We start from the raw sequence: 16,365 nt of genomic DNA, 5'->3' as shown, positions 1-16,365 counted from the left end.
TTTATCATGAATACAGATATAAGAGTCAGCAGCATGTCTGACCCAAATGTAGGCAAGGTTCAAAGATAGTCTAAGTCTTCTTATAGCAAATATCCCGGAGCAACATACTCAACCTTCAGGACAAGGTGCTGAAGGTGTCTGTCTAGATCAACCCTTGCTGACCAAGTTTTGGAGCAGCCTGGGTTTGATATGTTACAAAGATCCTCCTGGCAATCATCAAAAGGTCAGTGGAGGCCAGAAATCCTTGTCTTGGTTCTTTAATGAATCAACCCCAAGTGACAGGCTTGAAATTCAACCTGAATCTCTAAGTGAGGTGCTAAGTATTTCAGGACTCAGGGAGGTATTGTTATAGGAATAGTTTACAAGAGAAATGCTCTCAAACCCTGATATTGAAAAGTAAATAGTTTCCCCTAGTGGGAGTGGGTTAGAGGTAGTTTTAATTAAAAAAAAAAAAAAGGAACGACTTGCATTTCAAAGTCTGAGTGGTAGGAGGGTGAAGGAAGGAGTGAGATGCCAGAATATGAACTGAAGACCTCTATTCACAGTTCGGATATCTGCTGCAGCAGCCTCCATCTACTGCTTCAACTATAACTGTGTGTAGCTTTGAAAGTTTTGCAAAGGACTGGCAGGCCATTCCATGGAGGCTAGCATCTCCAAGTTTCCTCCACCTCACAGAAGTCTGGAAGTTGTATCATATTACAAGATGGATCTGAGATACAGGCTACATCTATCCAAGTACTTTTATACAAAGGATTTTAGGTGCAGCTCAAACATTTGTCTCAACACCTAAGTGGCTTCATCACTGATTAAACTAAATTCCATTACCATTAAAGTTAGTGGTTGCATCTCTGATCTTAATGTGACAGATCCAACATTTGCCAACGTGTACAGCATGTGTTTCGGCAGGAGTTGGCTCTGCTCCAGAGCTTGTTTAGAACTGACACTGGGAAGGGCTGTTATGTGTTCAGTTATGTAATTTAAGCACATTATACTTACATCATTAGCAGAAAGAAGAAGCCACTCTCTGGCTGTTTCTGCATTGGTAATAGTTTCTTGGGTGGTGAAAGTCTGCACAGTAGAAAAAGAGATCTTTTACTAGTCACATTCACAGAAAGTACATGAAGTCTGTATGTGTTTAAGGAATGCAAGACAAGATTAGGCTACCAAAACATCCAATTGTTCCAGCTAGTCAGAGCAGAGTAACCCTAAATTTATATAACAGCAGCAGCTTGATTTCAAGGAAGAATGTACCCACTGTGCATGCAGATATTAGTATTTCTAGGTGCACACCTAATTTCACATTAACATTGGTCTGAGGACACAAGGAATATTTAGGAATTTTTTTTTGGCAGGTACATCAGTTTTAGCTGATGTAATTGATATTTGAAGGAGGGCATAAACTGTTTGGACTACAATTTCCACTTTAAGACTAGTGGTGACTTCTAACTGAAAACTTAAATTGGGAAAACCACACAGATTGTTAGCTCTATTTGTTTTTGTTCCCATCTCTCACATTTGGGACACTTTATTCTACTTAGTTTCTGTTAACACTCTTGCCATAACTTCATTTTGCTGATTAAAGAAAATACGTTCCTGCTTTATGAAGTGTGAAAACAAGGTCAGTCATGCAATTCTTCTAGGATTAGCTTCAGCCATTCTGATTTACTCAACCATCACAATATAGCTTTAAGGATGAGCATTACATTCATTTTACTCCCATCCATCTCCGAAATTATTTTGTTCTAGAACATGCATTTGTTGAGAAACTTAAAAAATACCATTCGTTCCCTTCCGAACATATCCAATTATCTAACTACAATCTGGCAAATAAACTGAACTGTTACTCTTTCAATCTGGAAATATTTTGAGCTTTTGAACCGTGATGATTGAACTCAATTACGCACAAAACAATGCTAGTGGTCATTTTGAAGTTTCCTTTTTACTGCATACATTTTAGTTGAAGGTCTGTTACTGCCAAGTTGAGATAATGAGCAAAACAAGCAAAGCAAGGTCAGCATTACACACATGGTAATTTGTTAGGGATTGTGCCTTTAAAACCAATGGGGTTCTGTTCTGCTTTAGAAATGAAGGGACCTTAGTCATACAACTATGAAATTTGTCTCCATCAACTTCCTCAGGCAAGACAGAAGCCAGTATATGTTTTAGTTAGTATTCCCAAAGAGGAACAAAAACAAAATAAAGACAAGACCCTCCCAGCCATTATGTTCATGAATTAAGGCAAGCCATCCTCAAGCAGCATTCTAGAAATGCAGTTATAGTAAGTTTATGTTGAAGTGCAAAACTGAAATTGTACAGATTGCTTACAAATTGACAAAATATTATGCTGGCAATTCGTAGCTTCTACAATGTTTACAGTGATCAAGAAATTTAATGTTTTGAGTTCTTTGTGGGCCCAGACTTGTCCATTTTGTGTTCATATAGAGCTTAGCACAGCGGGGTCTGGTTCTGAGGGACTATCACAATACAAAAAAGTAATACAGAATAGCATTCTGTAACATTGGTCACAGTACCTGCTTAAAGAAGATCTTTAAGTGTACCGTACTTTGTGTAGGATCTATCATCATCAAGAACCAAAAATATACAATTGGGTAAAACTAGGTTCTAACAAATAGGAAAAATGCAGCAAAGATATGGCAAAATGCTAAACCTGATCTTGAATTTTAAAAGAACTAGCCACATGGGATCACAAATTCCATTTATGGGATATTGGACACTGAGACAAGACTTTTTGGGTATGGCTCACCTAAGCATTGTTTTTGGACACATCCCATTCATTTAAACATCTGGAGAAGTTAATATTTTCATAGAATTGTAGAACAGGAAGGGACCTCAAGAGGTCTTCTAGTTCAGCCCCTTGCACTCAAGGCAGGACCAAGTATTATCTACCATCCCTGACAGGTGCCTGTCTAACCTGCTCTTAACCTCCAATTACAGATTCCACAACCTCTCTAGGCAATTTATTCCAGTGTTTAACTACCATGACCGTTAGGAAGTTTCCTAATGTCCAACCTACACCTCCCTTGCTGCAATTTTTATACATTGAGTGATCTCCATTCTGACTATTTACAAGTTGAGACAGTCACCTGCTAGTGTTAATATTTTCTATACCTTAGATGCAATGATGAAGAGTGTTGTCTCAGGATTAAGCTCAGCCATGGTTTTGGCTATATGAGTACCATCAATGTTGGATACAAACCAGACACGAGGGCCTCCCTTGGAATATGGTTTCAGGGCTTCAGTCACCATAACAGGGCCCTGGAAAGCATCAATATAGTTAGGTTGTAAAATCTTCGCTGCACACGCTCACAAGTCACAAAACGTTATGCAGGAGTCAGTACTTGAGAGCTTACCAAATCTGAGCCACCAATCCCAATATTGACCACATCGGTAATTGCCTTTCCAGTGTAGCCTTTCCATTCTCCACTACGAACTTTCTGCAGTTTAAATACACAGATATTAATTAAAGTTAAGTTACAATGACTACAATATCAAGACCATCATTTATGTATGGATTAAGGTCACAAATACTCCTAGGAGATTCTCCCAAAAGGTTCTCCTTTTAAACAAGGAAATACCAAGAATCAAATGCACAGCTAAAAAGTAAATCCATAAAAACAAAAAAGGATTTAGAGTTTTTATTAAAAAAAGACTATCATTGTGGACACAAATATACTAACTTATAAAGGGCAAAGGTCAGCCTTTACATATGCACATACTCCCCTTACTCAACTCCAACTGGAGCAGCACATATTTTTCACAAGACTGAATAGGGCCCTTACTATAGAGCAGTGACAAATGTTACTTTACAAACGTAAAGCTTCATATAGGCCAATGATTTCCTCATACCACAGCCGAAGTACTGCATACTAATACCAGTGCCTAAGTCTACAAGAACAGAATACAAGACTTCTGTGTTCCACCATGGCAATTACAATAAATATGAATGTTAAAGAGGAGGAACATCAAAGGAGCAACTCAAATTAAAAATCTATATAACAAGAGGATTCTAAGCTATTAAATTCTGGTTTGCATTTGAACTTAAATTCAGAGGAGTTTGGATCTGAAGTTCTGCACTGGGCCTCTAATTAAAGTAAGTAGGTTTTGCTAAATATAATAGAACACGGGTTCTAAAAAGTGTCATGTGTATACAAGATTTATGTCTAAACAAAATATTCAAAGGTTTTCCATTGTACACAGGTCTTCTATTAAGAGAATCAGTTCTGTGCTTCAGCCCTACTCAGTCTGCCAGCTACTGAAAGTTTTGAATAAAAGCTGTCAAACTGGTATACCACCAAAATAGCAACCTTCATTTGCCCATCATTGACCACCTGTGCATTAATCCCACTCATTGCACAGAGCAAAGCTTGCAAACATGAACATCCACTACCAGAGAGAGCGGAAAATGAAACCCAATTCTAAAGCTATTTCTTTTCTGCAATCAGATTAATCATCGGAGCTCCAATTATTCTAATACTTTCTCCCCAGACATGCTTTGTGAAGATAATGATGCTCTACTGAAGAAACTTGTAGACGTACCAAGTTAAGTAACAATTTATAGCAATCTCAGCTACAGGCTACTTTAAAAAAAAAAAAAAGCCACCACTTAAACCATAGCCTCTTAAAACCATGTTAAGGAACCATATTTTTTGCCTTCATAGAGAAGACTAAATCAAGCATCCTTTAGTTTCCACCACTACAAGGAAGATTAAAATGTTTAAACATGACTTTGGTCACTCAGAGGGGCTCTGGTCTGCATGAGAAGTGCCCAATTGCTAGCTCTGAAGATTGAAGTCCATATCTGCAAAAGAGGTATGGCATAGGCAGCAATAGAAGCTTCCTCACACTATACCACCAGTACATTTTAATCCTGCCCAGGAAGGAGACCTTATAAGGGATAAAAGTCTGTTGAGCTTCTACAGCCCATTCAGTTCTTAATTGTGGGCTGAGGCTGCCAACAAAAGGTGCCAATTAGTGTCAGTTATTTTGGTTTGGGCACTTCTCCACTGGGAACTGGATCTATTCCCAACTCATTTCACATAGGCCACCCAGCAGTCATCAGGCCAGGGTAACTTTTGGTCACGACCATCTGGGCAGGATTTACAATGACAGTTTCACGAACAAAGGTTTACCCCATCATCATCCCTGAACCTCACTGATGTGTTTAAGATACCTAGAACAGTGTATATTGATCAGCCCTTATCAAGCATCTGAGTTTGGCATTCAGGCATATGAAATGCATCCAAATCTTAAGCTAACACCCACTTTGTTCTCCATGTTTGTTCCTAGCCAACTGTTCTTAATTAAAGAATTGTCACTACAAAAGTGAGTGTCTAGAACTAGTTTGATAGACATCTACATTTTAAATGTTGTGCTGTACTAAACCAAAGACAAACAGTCATTTATGATTTGAGAGTAGAAGATGTATGGTTTAGACTAGCCAGGGAGCATACCAAAGAATTCTTACACTGTTAAGTTGCAAACAAATAGAGTTGACTCTTACATATACCTTATGAAAGGCCGAGATGCTCCAGGAAAATGGCTATGTGATTAGAAGAGACCATGGAAAGAGTCCAAGACACCTTCTACAATACACTGTAGAATTGTTGGAGCACCTGTCAAGTGACAAGTGAGCTGGGAGCCTCCTGACTGCACTCACATTAGCAAATAATGACTTTAAGGGGGAAGTTCCTTCTAGACAAACATTTCTACAGTAAATGAGATACGACCAAGTGATTAAGAAATTAGTAAGGGAAGGGAGAAGTCATTAGGTGTTTGGTGCCTAACTGCCATTTGTGCCCAATATTTATATAATCATAACTTGTGAGTTCCAAAGGAGGATAAAATAATATTGTAAACAAAACAGTTTAAATGCAAACTCAGGAAAGTGTTTTTCTAGAAAGTCTTGTTCAGAAAAAGTAACCATTCCTGGAAGACATGTACAGATATGGATCCATTTTGTTCATGCAGCTACTACTGTCCCTCATTTAGACTTGTTAGGTACTGTAGTAGTTCATATTATAAGTGCAACAGGAAACACTGATGCAAAGTACACAGATCAAATCAATCAACTAAGGATTTTATACCTGACAGAAGTGCTTCATCTTGTCCAACACCTTGTTAACTTCTGGGACTACATCTTTGCCATCCACTAATATTGGAACATTGGAGCGATTCCTCAGGGCAATATGAAGCACAGCCCGATTCTGAAACAAGGCAGCATGGGAGACAAACATCATAAAATATTAACTGAGGCAGTTTGGCAGTGTAGATACACAAAACAGCACCCAGAAGGCAGCAATATAACATTAAAGGCTCTGAAGCCTGCCTATCTAAGGACCTCTCAGACTATTAACTTTAAAGTCTTCTACAACTACTAGCCTGCATCTCTCTCTCACTATTTCTAACATGCTCACTGTGGTATCTAAGCACCTGATCAGATTTGCCAGAGTTGGTGGAAAACGGTCCAAAAAACTGTCCAAAACTAGAAAAGTATGTAGTATGCATATTAGGCAAACATTAATAGATTGCAATGAGAGAATGAATTTGAAGTTGTAGTTAAAAGCTTGATCTTTTGATAAGCAATTTTAATGCATTTGCAATTCATACTTCTGCATTAAGCAGAGATTATGGTCTTCAGGATTGAAGATAGTTTTATGATCAACTCCTAGTTGTAGTCAATAACACAAGGGTGTTATGTACTTTAGCAGTTTCTCAATGACTACAGCAGTAACAGGAAAATACAATATACAGGAAAAGATAAATAAGCATATATAAGTAGCAGCCACGTAACAGGGAAATTGATAGTAGTGGAATAGAAGAACATGCTTAACAGAGAGAGGCCCCCAAATACTCGTGTGATATGTTAGAATTCTAGAGTAGTGCCAAATTCTAATCTCAGATGCACCACACCCTGCTTATATCAGAAGCCAGAATTTGAGTCTTCATCTGCAATGATGAGTTTGTTGCTGCTGTAATCTAGGATGGAGGATTTACAGTTAAACAATTCACCTGGTCAGTGAGGCAAAGCCAACAAGGAAGATATGAACTGCCAAAGTTTATGGGTTAAATTACAGTACTAAAACCAATCTAAGAGAGCTTTGGTGGCTGCTGGGTCAGAAGACTCAGGAGCCTCCTGAGCTACAGTTATGAAGATGCACCCTGTTTTTAAATTGAAGATGAAGGATGGTCCTGGTCATTCTTCGCCATGGAATCAAATATATTAGTACTTGAACTGATTTCTACTTTATCTTAAAACTTTTCAAATTGATAAATACTGCATTTGAAGAGATTTATTTCTGGTGCAGTGACCACTAAACGGTAGCTTACCATCCAAGTTAACACTCATTTGGGATGTACACATGACATTGCTATGCATGGGTGCACTAATTAGGACTTTTGCGTACATGCACACCAGGCAGACAAGGCCTCCAGCATCAAAATATAGATCAACCTTAAATGTGGTCAGCTTGTTTAGATTTAGAACATTCTCTAAATTAGAGTACAAGTCAATTCTGAATCTTTATTGCTTTGGACATGTTAAATATTTCTGTTTGATGGTATCCCTTTTAAGTAATCAGGACACTTCTGATTTTAAAAGATTTGACATGATGTTCTGCTTGGCCAGATAGAGTGTAAATTAAACACAGATCTGTTCCAGGTCACCCGTCTGATATAGTTCTGCCAACTATAAAGGAGACCTAGGGGTCTGATAAATGCAAGTGTTCTTGGACTCAAAGTGTTTTGCATTACTACCTCTTACCATAGCAGCCCTTGAAGTAGGGCATAAGTACTGGAGGCCAAGCAGGGAACCAAGTCCACTCCTCTAAAATAATGTTACCTCAGAATATAGTTCTCTGGTGAACACTTATCTTGACTGGTATATTGTTCCAAGGCAGGGAAGAGAGCAACCTCATAAGGAGTAGTCAAAATGGACTACCTTGTGATAAGCCACAGGCTCCTTATGCCAAATTGAGCCTCCGAGGGAGGCAGAACCTCAACACCCACCCCTCACACCAATCCCTAGATAGTTAATAAAAATAAAGAGCTGAATGGGGCAGAGCTGTCCCCTGCTCAGCCAAAATAACCTTAGAAAGCAGGGTGCTCCCACCTGGGGCTGCATGACTGCACATGGGAGGAATGAACAATCACAATGACTTTGAAACTCTGAAGGAGAAAAATAGTAATTTCATTCTGAACTTGGACCAGTGAACTCTCCCAAGCATCATTTCTGAATTACTGGTCAGAATTCAAAGAAAAGGTTTGATGGGCACAAAGACCCAATTTTCAGACAGTTGAAATACGAGGTCTGCACATATGCAATTGCAAGTACAAACTGGCTAAATTCCTATTTCTGGGTCCAAACACAGACTTCAGCTTTCTGAAGAGTTAGGTTTTAAAATGGTCTGTAGTCATTCTAGCCACTGAAGTTTTAACTGCTTGCCTTTAATGTTTAAAAAAAAAAAAAAAAAAAAAAAAGGGCAGGCAAAGCCTTAGCTGGAGCTAAAAAAGGACAAAAGTAAAACAATTAAGGGCAATGGATTAATACAGAAAGGGAGGAAAAACTGCCTTTCCAAAGCTGCTTTATCTGGACATGACAAAACACCTCTACAAACACTCAATACTCACAAGCAAAATATAATACAACTGCTGAGCTCTTCGAAGCAAAGTGTTTAACAGTGTCTCTGCAAGTTCACATAGAGAATGAACACAAGCAAATAACTTCCATCAGAAAAGCTCTAAAATGTGAAAGGAACTTTAATATTTAAGATCACCCAGATTTTCTTCCATTCTCAATTTTTAAAAAAAAACAAAACCACCATGAGTAGCTACTTAATTTGTTTTATCCAACCTAACTAAAGTCCTATGCAGCACACCACCAACTTTGAGCAACAGTGTGTTCTAATGAGCCTGGATACAGTGATCACTTTCACACTTAGAAAAAAGGGAAGGTCTTTGTTCTCTTGATGCAATAGGTGGCTAGTTCCCAAAAAACTGGGTTTATAACTGCCACTGACAAGTATCCTCAACGGCACAAAGTAGAAGTTGTTACACAGTTCTTACTAGAAGTTCTTGTGTCATTTGCTCAGCTTTACCACGACTAGTCTTAAGCAGAAACAAAGAAAGTGTCCCCTTGCATCTAATACCCTGCCCCATGTCAGATATGAGCTCTGTAATTCATCAGTTGGTCCCATCTCCATTCTCCAGCAGAATGCCTTTAGAACCAGACCAGTGTGGGAAACCATTTCTGGTCCAGTTTCCTCCACTTCCAGCAGCTTGGGGCCCAGTAAACTGTAAGGCTGGTCTCCAGCTCTCCACCTCACCTCAGTTGCCATTGATGTCACTACTTGTTTTTGGCTTCTCCTCAGAGCCTGTGTGTGTATGGTGTGATGAACATGAGCAAAGAAATAAATACTATCACCACATTTAATAGTTCAATGCACCATAAGTAGCCATGTGGTAGTAATTTCCAGCCCCACACCCCTCCAGCATAAATATGCATAACCTAGGTCAGTGGTTCTCAACCAGGGAATGTATACCCCTGAGAGTATGCAGAGGCCTTCCAGCAGGTACATCAACTCATCTAGATATTTGCCTAGTTTTACAAGAGGCTATATAAAAAGCACTAGTACAGTCAGTGCAAACTAAAGTTTCATACAATGACTTGTTTATACTGATCTATATACACCACACACTGAAATGTAAGTACAATATTTATATTCCAGTTGATTTATTTTATAGTTATATGGTAAAAATGAGGAAGTAAACAATTTTTCAGTAATAGTGTGCTGTAACACTTCTATATTTTTAGGTCTGATTTTGTAAGCAAGTAGTTTTTAAGTGGTGTAACTTGGGGGTACACAAGACAAATCAGACTCCTGAAAGGGGTACAGTAGTCTGGAAAGGTTGAGAGCTACTGACCTAGGTGATATAGCCACAGACAGAAATAAACCTTACCTCAGTGAAGTTGATCTTCTCTCCAGTGAACATTTGATCCCTAGCATTTTCAACACCCCTTGACTTTGCCTGAGAAGGGTAAAAAAAAAAAAAAAAAAAAAAAATCATTCACTTAAGGGAAGAAGAAACTAGCCCCTCCCAGATAGACCAACTGCATCAGAAAGACAATTTCTTCCATAAAAACTGGCTACAAGAGTTATATTATCTGCCAGTAGTTTACAACTGTAAGAGTTTTCTCCTATTTTAAAGGAAATTGGTTAGAGGGTGTTTGTTCACTGAAGGGAGAGTGGTATAGGTGAAACTGACACGACAATCTCAACTTTTTAAAATTACTCCGTTTCATCTTGTTAACATCAACAATACACCAGTCAATAGCCTATTTATTTATTTTAATAAACAGAAAAGTGATTGAAAGTAATTTTTTCCTGCAGGTCCAAATTTCTGTTAGTACTTCCAAATATGATGCATCACAGATACAAGACTGTCTTGGTCTTTCATCTAACTAAGTAGCCAGGGAGAATGGTAAACCTGAACATCACACTGAACTGAGGTTATCCAGGCAAATCTTTTCAGAAATGACAGTCCTGAAGCTTTCAGATGACTATTTAAGCAACAAAGGATGTTTCATGCATCACTTTTAAACTGTGGATATAATTCTGTTAAGGACTTGACACTTGTACTAATTTAGTTAGGTTCTTTTTTTATATATAATGTAAACAAAGTTTGTTGTTCTTTAAGAGACCTGCACTGATCTTTAAAAGCATCAGATTGACAGGAGAAACATTTTTGGCTCCACAAACTGATATTTCATTACATCGGAATGGCCCAATTGTTATATGGTTAATGCCAGCATGTAGACACAGATTGGGCTGTGGTGGTGATTTGAGGCAGCTCTCAGATATACTCCCCCACTAGACTGTACAAAAGCCCTCTGCCAGTGCTCTGCAGCTAGGGAGCAGATAACAGTCATCTTTCATGGCATAATCTTCCCATTCTCAATTCCATGAGGAGTCCCAACTTGTATTAATGCAGACATCAGTATTATCTTATGTTGGTTGCTCTGCTGCACAGCCAAACCCCTCCTGAGGTGGGTAGCGAGGTGGGGCTCATGGTCAGTGAGGAGGCTTTGGTAGAATAGCTCCTTACAGAGTCACGTTGCCTTGGGGCCAGAAAGCAAAGCTGTGAAGCTATCCCTAGGATGGTCTGCAGGTTTCATGGGCTTGATGTCTACCAAATCCTTGTGAAGACAGGAAACTATCTACTCTTGAGAGCTGGGCTGAAGTTTTCCCAACTCCCAATAGGCACCCAAATACCCTTGATAATCTTGACTTTTATGTCCTGTGCTAGAACCAACTGTGCCAGGAAGGATTTAGCTCTGCATTTTTCTACAACTTATTTTCATCTTTCGATAGATCAGGGTGAACATAAGGAATTACCAGTTCTATCAGCATCTTCATGACCTCTTCTGTAACACGGTTCTTCGAATAATCCACCAAGATATCCCCATGATCAGTATTCAGAGTCACACTGCCAACAGAGAAGGTTTGTTAAATTGCAAGTTCCTACAGAGATATTATTTTATGCATGCAAGTAAGAGAGATTACCCAAATAATTTGGACCCCAAATCTACAAAAGCTAGTAAGAACAGCCAAAGGGACAGTTTTGCCCAAACATTTCATAAGAGGATTTACTAGATACTAAACAGTTTAATTGGACTATAATTTTCCAAATATAGTGTCCATTTTCTCCTTGGAGAGTTTAAATAGAATGAAGTCTATTAAACAGTGTTAGAAACAATCATATTGACATTTAGGTCAATCATTTCAATAAAAACAACAAGATGAAAAAAAAAAAAATCAAGTCAAGGATTCATATTCATTCCAGCAGCAAAGTGTGACAAAAGCAAGCCTGCTCAAACAACAAAAACAAAAAACACACACACGACAACTAACTAATACAATCCCAAGTATAAAAAAAAAAGCACTCTGCTCCATTCAGTATTAATCTCATTTGTGAGTTGTGTAATCTAATCCTCACTGTCCAGCGGAGCGCTCCAAATTACTTAACTAACCCTTGTTTGAAGAATATAGTCTAAATCTCAGAAGATCAGCATTTTTAGCCTTAGATCTGTTGAAGGCTGCAACATGAAGATGTGTTTATTAGAAGTAGCACCAAGACAAGTCATGTATTGCCATGCATTTAGTCTTCTTGGAAAATGGACTACTTTATTAGCCCCTTGCTGTAGTAGGAAGCGCTAATTATTCCATACCCCAAATTATTCCATACCCCATCCAAAGCAACAGAATCCTCCAGTCATATACATCCTAATTTTCTTTGCACTGGGCACTACTTTTACAGCACACTTCTCCTGTGTAGGGGAAACTCATAAAACTGTTTCCTATTACTCATTCCAACACTAGAAAACAGTGTTTCTACCCAAGGAATCTTGCTTCCCTATGCTATGCTATTTTTCTTTTGCTCCAGGTGCTGCGCACCCACAAATCCCATTGAAGTCAATGGAAGCTGCAGGTACTCAACACCTCTCAGGATCAAAATCTACATTGTTCACTATTCTCTCCTGTGTCTTTCTGCAGCAAGCTTTCCTTTCCCCAGTGTCTGAACACAATTTATATACTATTTTGGAGTACACAGCTATGCTAGGAATCTAACAAGAGCAAATTAAGACATAGCCCCTAGCCCAAATAAATGTGATGTGACACAACAAGCAAGGGCCATAAACAGGGAGGGTGGAGCAAGATGGGGAGATGCAGGACTAAGGTTATTATTGTAACATCAGTAACTCAATCAGGCATGTACATCTGGGTCCAATAATTTAGTATTTTTTGTTTCTTTCTCCCCCTAATCCTATCAGAACTAAGATTACTGTACAGATTTGAATGAGGAAAGGAAGATATTTTGGCAAAAAGCTTTAGGATACCATCAAAGAGAAGAACAGGCAGGCATCAGAAAAGCAGATAGTAAGACTGAAGGAGAAAAAGAATTGTAGCAAATACAACATACTACAGTCTGATCAGCCTGTTCTACCACACTTTATATACTTTTCTAATGCTGGGTCTAGGTTTCCAGTTTCCTCAGGTTAAGTATGCTTAACTCTTGGGCCTGGTCACCACAGTTTTTGTACTGCAGAACTATCAACTATTTTGGTTAGGAGGTGTTACTTAGGCACTAAAAGTAATAACTGCATCTGTTCTAAGGGCCAGCAAAGAATGGGGCCCCATTTACTAGGCACTGTATAAATACAGTAATAGACAGATCATGCCCCAAAGCACTTACAATCTAAATTGACAAGACAGAGTGGGGGAAGGGTATATAACACAAGCAAAGTGAACAATGCGATGGCAGCAAGCGTCATTAGCTTCACATTTTATTTTGGTGGGGGAAGTAAGTTGGAGTGGATCAGCTAAATGGAAAGAAAGTGAAAGGGGAGGAAACATTGAAGGGAAGTGGGGAGAGGAATATGGGCAAGGGGAGAACAGAGTAAGAGGGGCAGGTGTGGGTTAAGCTGAGGTGATGCAATCGTGAGGGAGAAGGTTAGAGAAAGCAGCCAGTCAGCACAGGGCAGAGAAAGTCCAGTCAAAACTGTAGAAAGTTCTCTGCATGTCTGAAAGGTCCCTGCTGCTGCTACAGCTACTCCTACCAACTGGAGTCTCTGGCTGGTTTTTCCTCTACACTTTTAGATATACAATCCCTAGTGTGGCTGCAGTTATCCTGGTATAAAGGTGCTTACACCAATATAGCTTGCTATAAGCACCTTTATACAGGTGAAGCTTGCTATACTTGTATAGATACCTTCTAATCATTTAACTACATTCACATTAGGGGTTGTACAGTTCTAAACAGATTGAGCTAAAGCAGTATAAAACCTGTTGAGACAAGCTCTTTAAGAAGGTACATTTTATATAGGTTTGTCACATTTTTAATTTGATACTAAATTGCTTTATGCACCCAAAGTTTGAACCTACTTTACTAACAAAATATCATGCCCTTTTGTATATCAATAGATTTTTCATAATTTAAAGGAATTCTAAGAACAATCTCAGACTACAATTAAGCACAAGGAAGTTGCAACAGAGACTATATTCTAGTCAATGTATGGTAAACTTAACTTCACATCCTTGAAGCTTGGGCTCCCTGTATTCTACAGAAGTATTTTATTTATTCATGGGGGGAGGGAGAATCAACCTTAGACCTAGAAAATTAAGTATCCCAGACAAAAATTTTAGTTACTAAAAATGGAGAAATTCTTTGAAACTAGTCATTCATAATGCTTTCCCTGTTCAGACGAATGAAGGGGAACTTCCCAAATTTATCTTTTATATAAGAGACGATTGGATCATTGTAGCTGCTGCGGGCTACCACAACAAATCTAACTACCACCCACACCTCATCTGGAGTATGAAGGGATATAATGTAATTTTATTTTAAACCTACTTAAGAGTATGCGACTCTTAGAAGAAATCCAAAAAACCCTACAGATCAATAATGTTCTGCTACAGTGCACATTTTGCAATGCAGCATTTATTAGATGGTGCTACCCACATGAAAACAATGACTTGTCACATAAGCCACGTCCACACTTAAGTGATGTAACAGTTTCTTGTAAAGCCATTACCATGGTACCATACAGAATATTGGTCTCCCCCCCTACAATGTTAAATATAAAGAAGCCATTTGGAACCTTGAATCCATCATTGCTCAAATTCCCAGGTGACTTGTAATGCTTTCCGCCCCATACACACTAATAGTTAGCCTAGAGGCTCTCTGTTCTTTTCTGATGTATACCTTACTACAGTCATTTATGTCTTTGTAATCGCCAAGCTATATTACAGCAATGCACTCTACTTAGGGCTATCTTTGAGAAGCACTCAAACTTCAGCTGGTGCAAAATGTAGTAGTCTTTTCTGAGTGGGGCAAGCGGTTATGAACACATACCAGCACTGCATACGCTGCACTGGCTATTTGCTTCAGAAAAGCTCGACTCAGTCTGCAACCTCCACGTAGTTATGATTTGCTGGGGTTATGCTGCTGCCAGCAGTTTTGGTGCTGAACCCTCCACAGCTAGTGGTAGGGTATTCTTAGTGGATAACCCATGCTTCTGGAATCTGCTCCTTCTGTCAGCCTGCCAGAACTAGAGATTGAATTTCAAGGAGCAGTCAACTATGAGCCAGGTGATGGATTAACTGCTCTCAGCATTTGTCAAAAGACTTGTGCATTTTTTGTTTAAGAGTTCAAATTCATGTGACATTGTGGGAAGTGTTCATACTTGCCTCCAACTATGAAGTATGCCTAACTAAACCGCAAATGTGACCTTTTCTCAGGCAGGTGTGCAGCAAAGGAGGAGTATGAATGTAACAAACATGGACAGACATTCTATGCTATCCTATTAGGCATGTAAAGAAGGAATGAAACAATAGGTGTTCTGGATTTTAAAAGGATGTATATTTTATTGATCTCATTTCAACTTTATTTTAAGTAGTCACACCTCTAGACACCCCTGCCCTCCTCTCAACAAAAAAAGAAACTATCAAATTCAGTCCCTAATGCTGTATTAGAGCCAGGGAAACCTTGTAAGCCAGAATGTACTTTCTCTGCTACAAAGAAACTAGAATATTTGTTTTAAAAACTTACAGACTTTAAAGTACAAGGTGACACAATCTTGTTGCCAGGATCATAGGTGCAACCATTACACAGAAATGAGGATTTAAAAAAGTCTATTCTTTCATCAGCATAGAGAAAGTAGGCATGCAAGAAAGCTCTTCTTGGACACTAATGTGGAGAAATACATCTTGGTCTTCAACATACTCTTTAAAATACTTAAGCCGTTCATAAAGCCCCTTTTCAAGATGATGCCCACAATTAAATCAATCTCCCACCCAAGTGATGCCTGACAGGAAATTATCTGTACACCAAAAGGCAAAAGCTCAGGGTGTCTGTATTTCTCACCATGATCTACAGAGATCTGAAGAAGCTCAATACTAAATATTTAGCACAGGTGTAGGTTAATGAATTCTAATCACTCCTGCTAGCCAGGGTAATCATGGCTCCATTCGACAGAGAGGCCGAGCAGCGTTAAACACGGTCTGTGCCTATCCTTGTGCTTCCCCTTCCTGGGGCACAATCCCGTATCGCTCTTGCGGTGTGCTCTGAGTAACTATGGGGGCACCAAAGGTGCTGGGGGCAGTACTAGGCTCTGCTCAGGGCCAGCCCGGACACCCCGCTGGCTCTGGGGGCCGTTCGGCGCCCTTGCCGCGGGGCTCACCATGACGAAGCAGGCTGCTGCGAGAGGCCGAGACACGACGGACCCACAATGCCCCTCTCCCCGCCGCAGCCCCGCGCCGTGCTTCCCGGCACGTACCGGGCCGCAAGGAG

General features: G+C 39.4%; 1 protein-coding gene across 1 annotated transcript in view; it reads right to left on the bottom strand.

The window, feature by feature from the left end:
- The window catches only part of GPI (glucose-6-phosphate isomerase), a 28,574-nt gene that overhangs the window by 11,609 nt on the left and 600 nt on the right, over window positions 1-16,365 (bottom strand). Inside the window, exons 2-7 of the mRNA XM_084644442.1 lie at window positions 11,412-11,502; window positions 9,976-10,044; window positions 6,105-6,224; window positions 3,372-3,455; window positions 3,130-3,276; window positions 997-1,068 (exon numbers count right to left, since the gene is read on the bottom strand). Of these exons, the coding sequence (XP_084500568.1) occupies window positions 997-1,068; window positions 3,130-3,276; window positions 3,372-3,455; window positions 6,105-6,224; window positions 9,976-10,044; window positions 11,412-11,502 (583 nt within the window). The remainder of the gene's footprint in view (window positions 1-996; window positions 1,069-3,129; window positions 3,277-3,371; window positions 3,456-6,104; window positions 6,225-9,975; window positions 10,045-11,411; window positions 11,503-16,365) is intronic.

Source organism: Lepidochelys olivacea (assembly GCF_965140295.1).
Source record: "Lepidochelys olivacea isolate rLepOli2 genome assembly, chromosome: 12".
Classification (NCBI taxonomy): Eukaryota; Metazoa; Chordata; order Testudines; family Cheloniidae; genus Lepidochelys; species Lepidochelys olivacea.
This window is presented reverse-complemented; position numbering and strand designations above follow the sequence as displayed.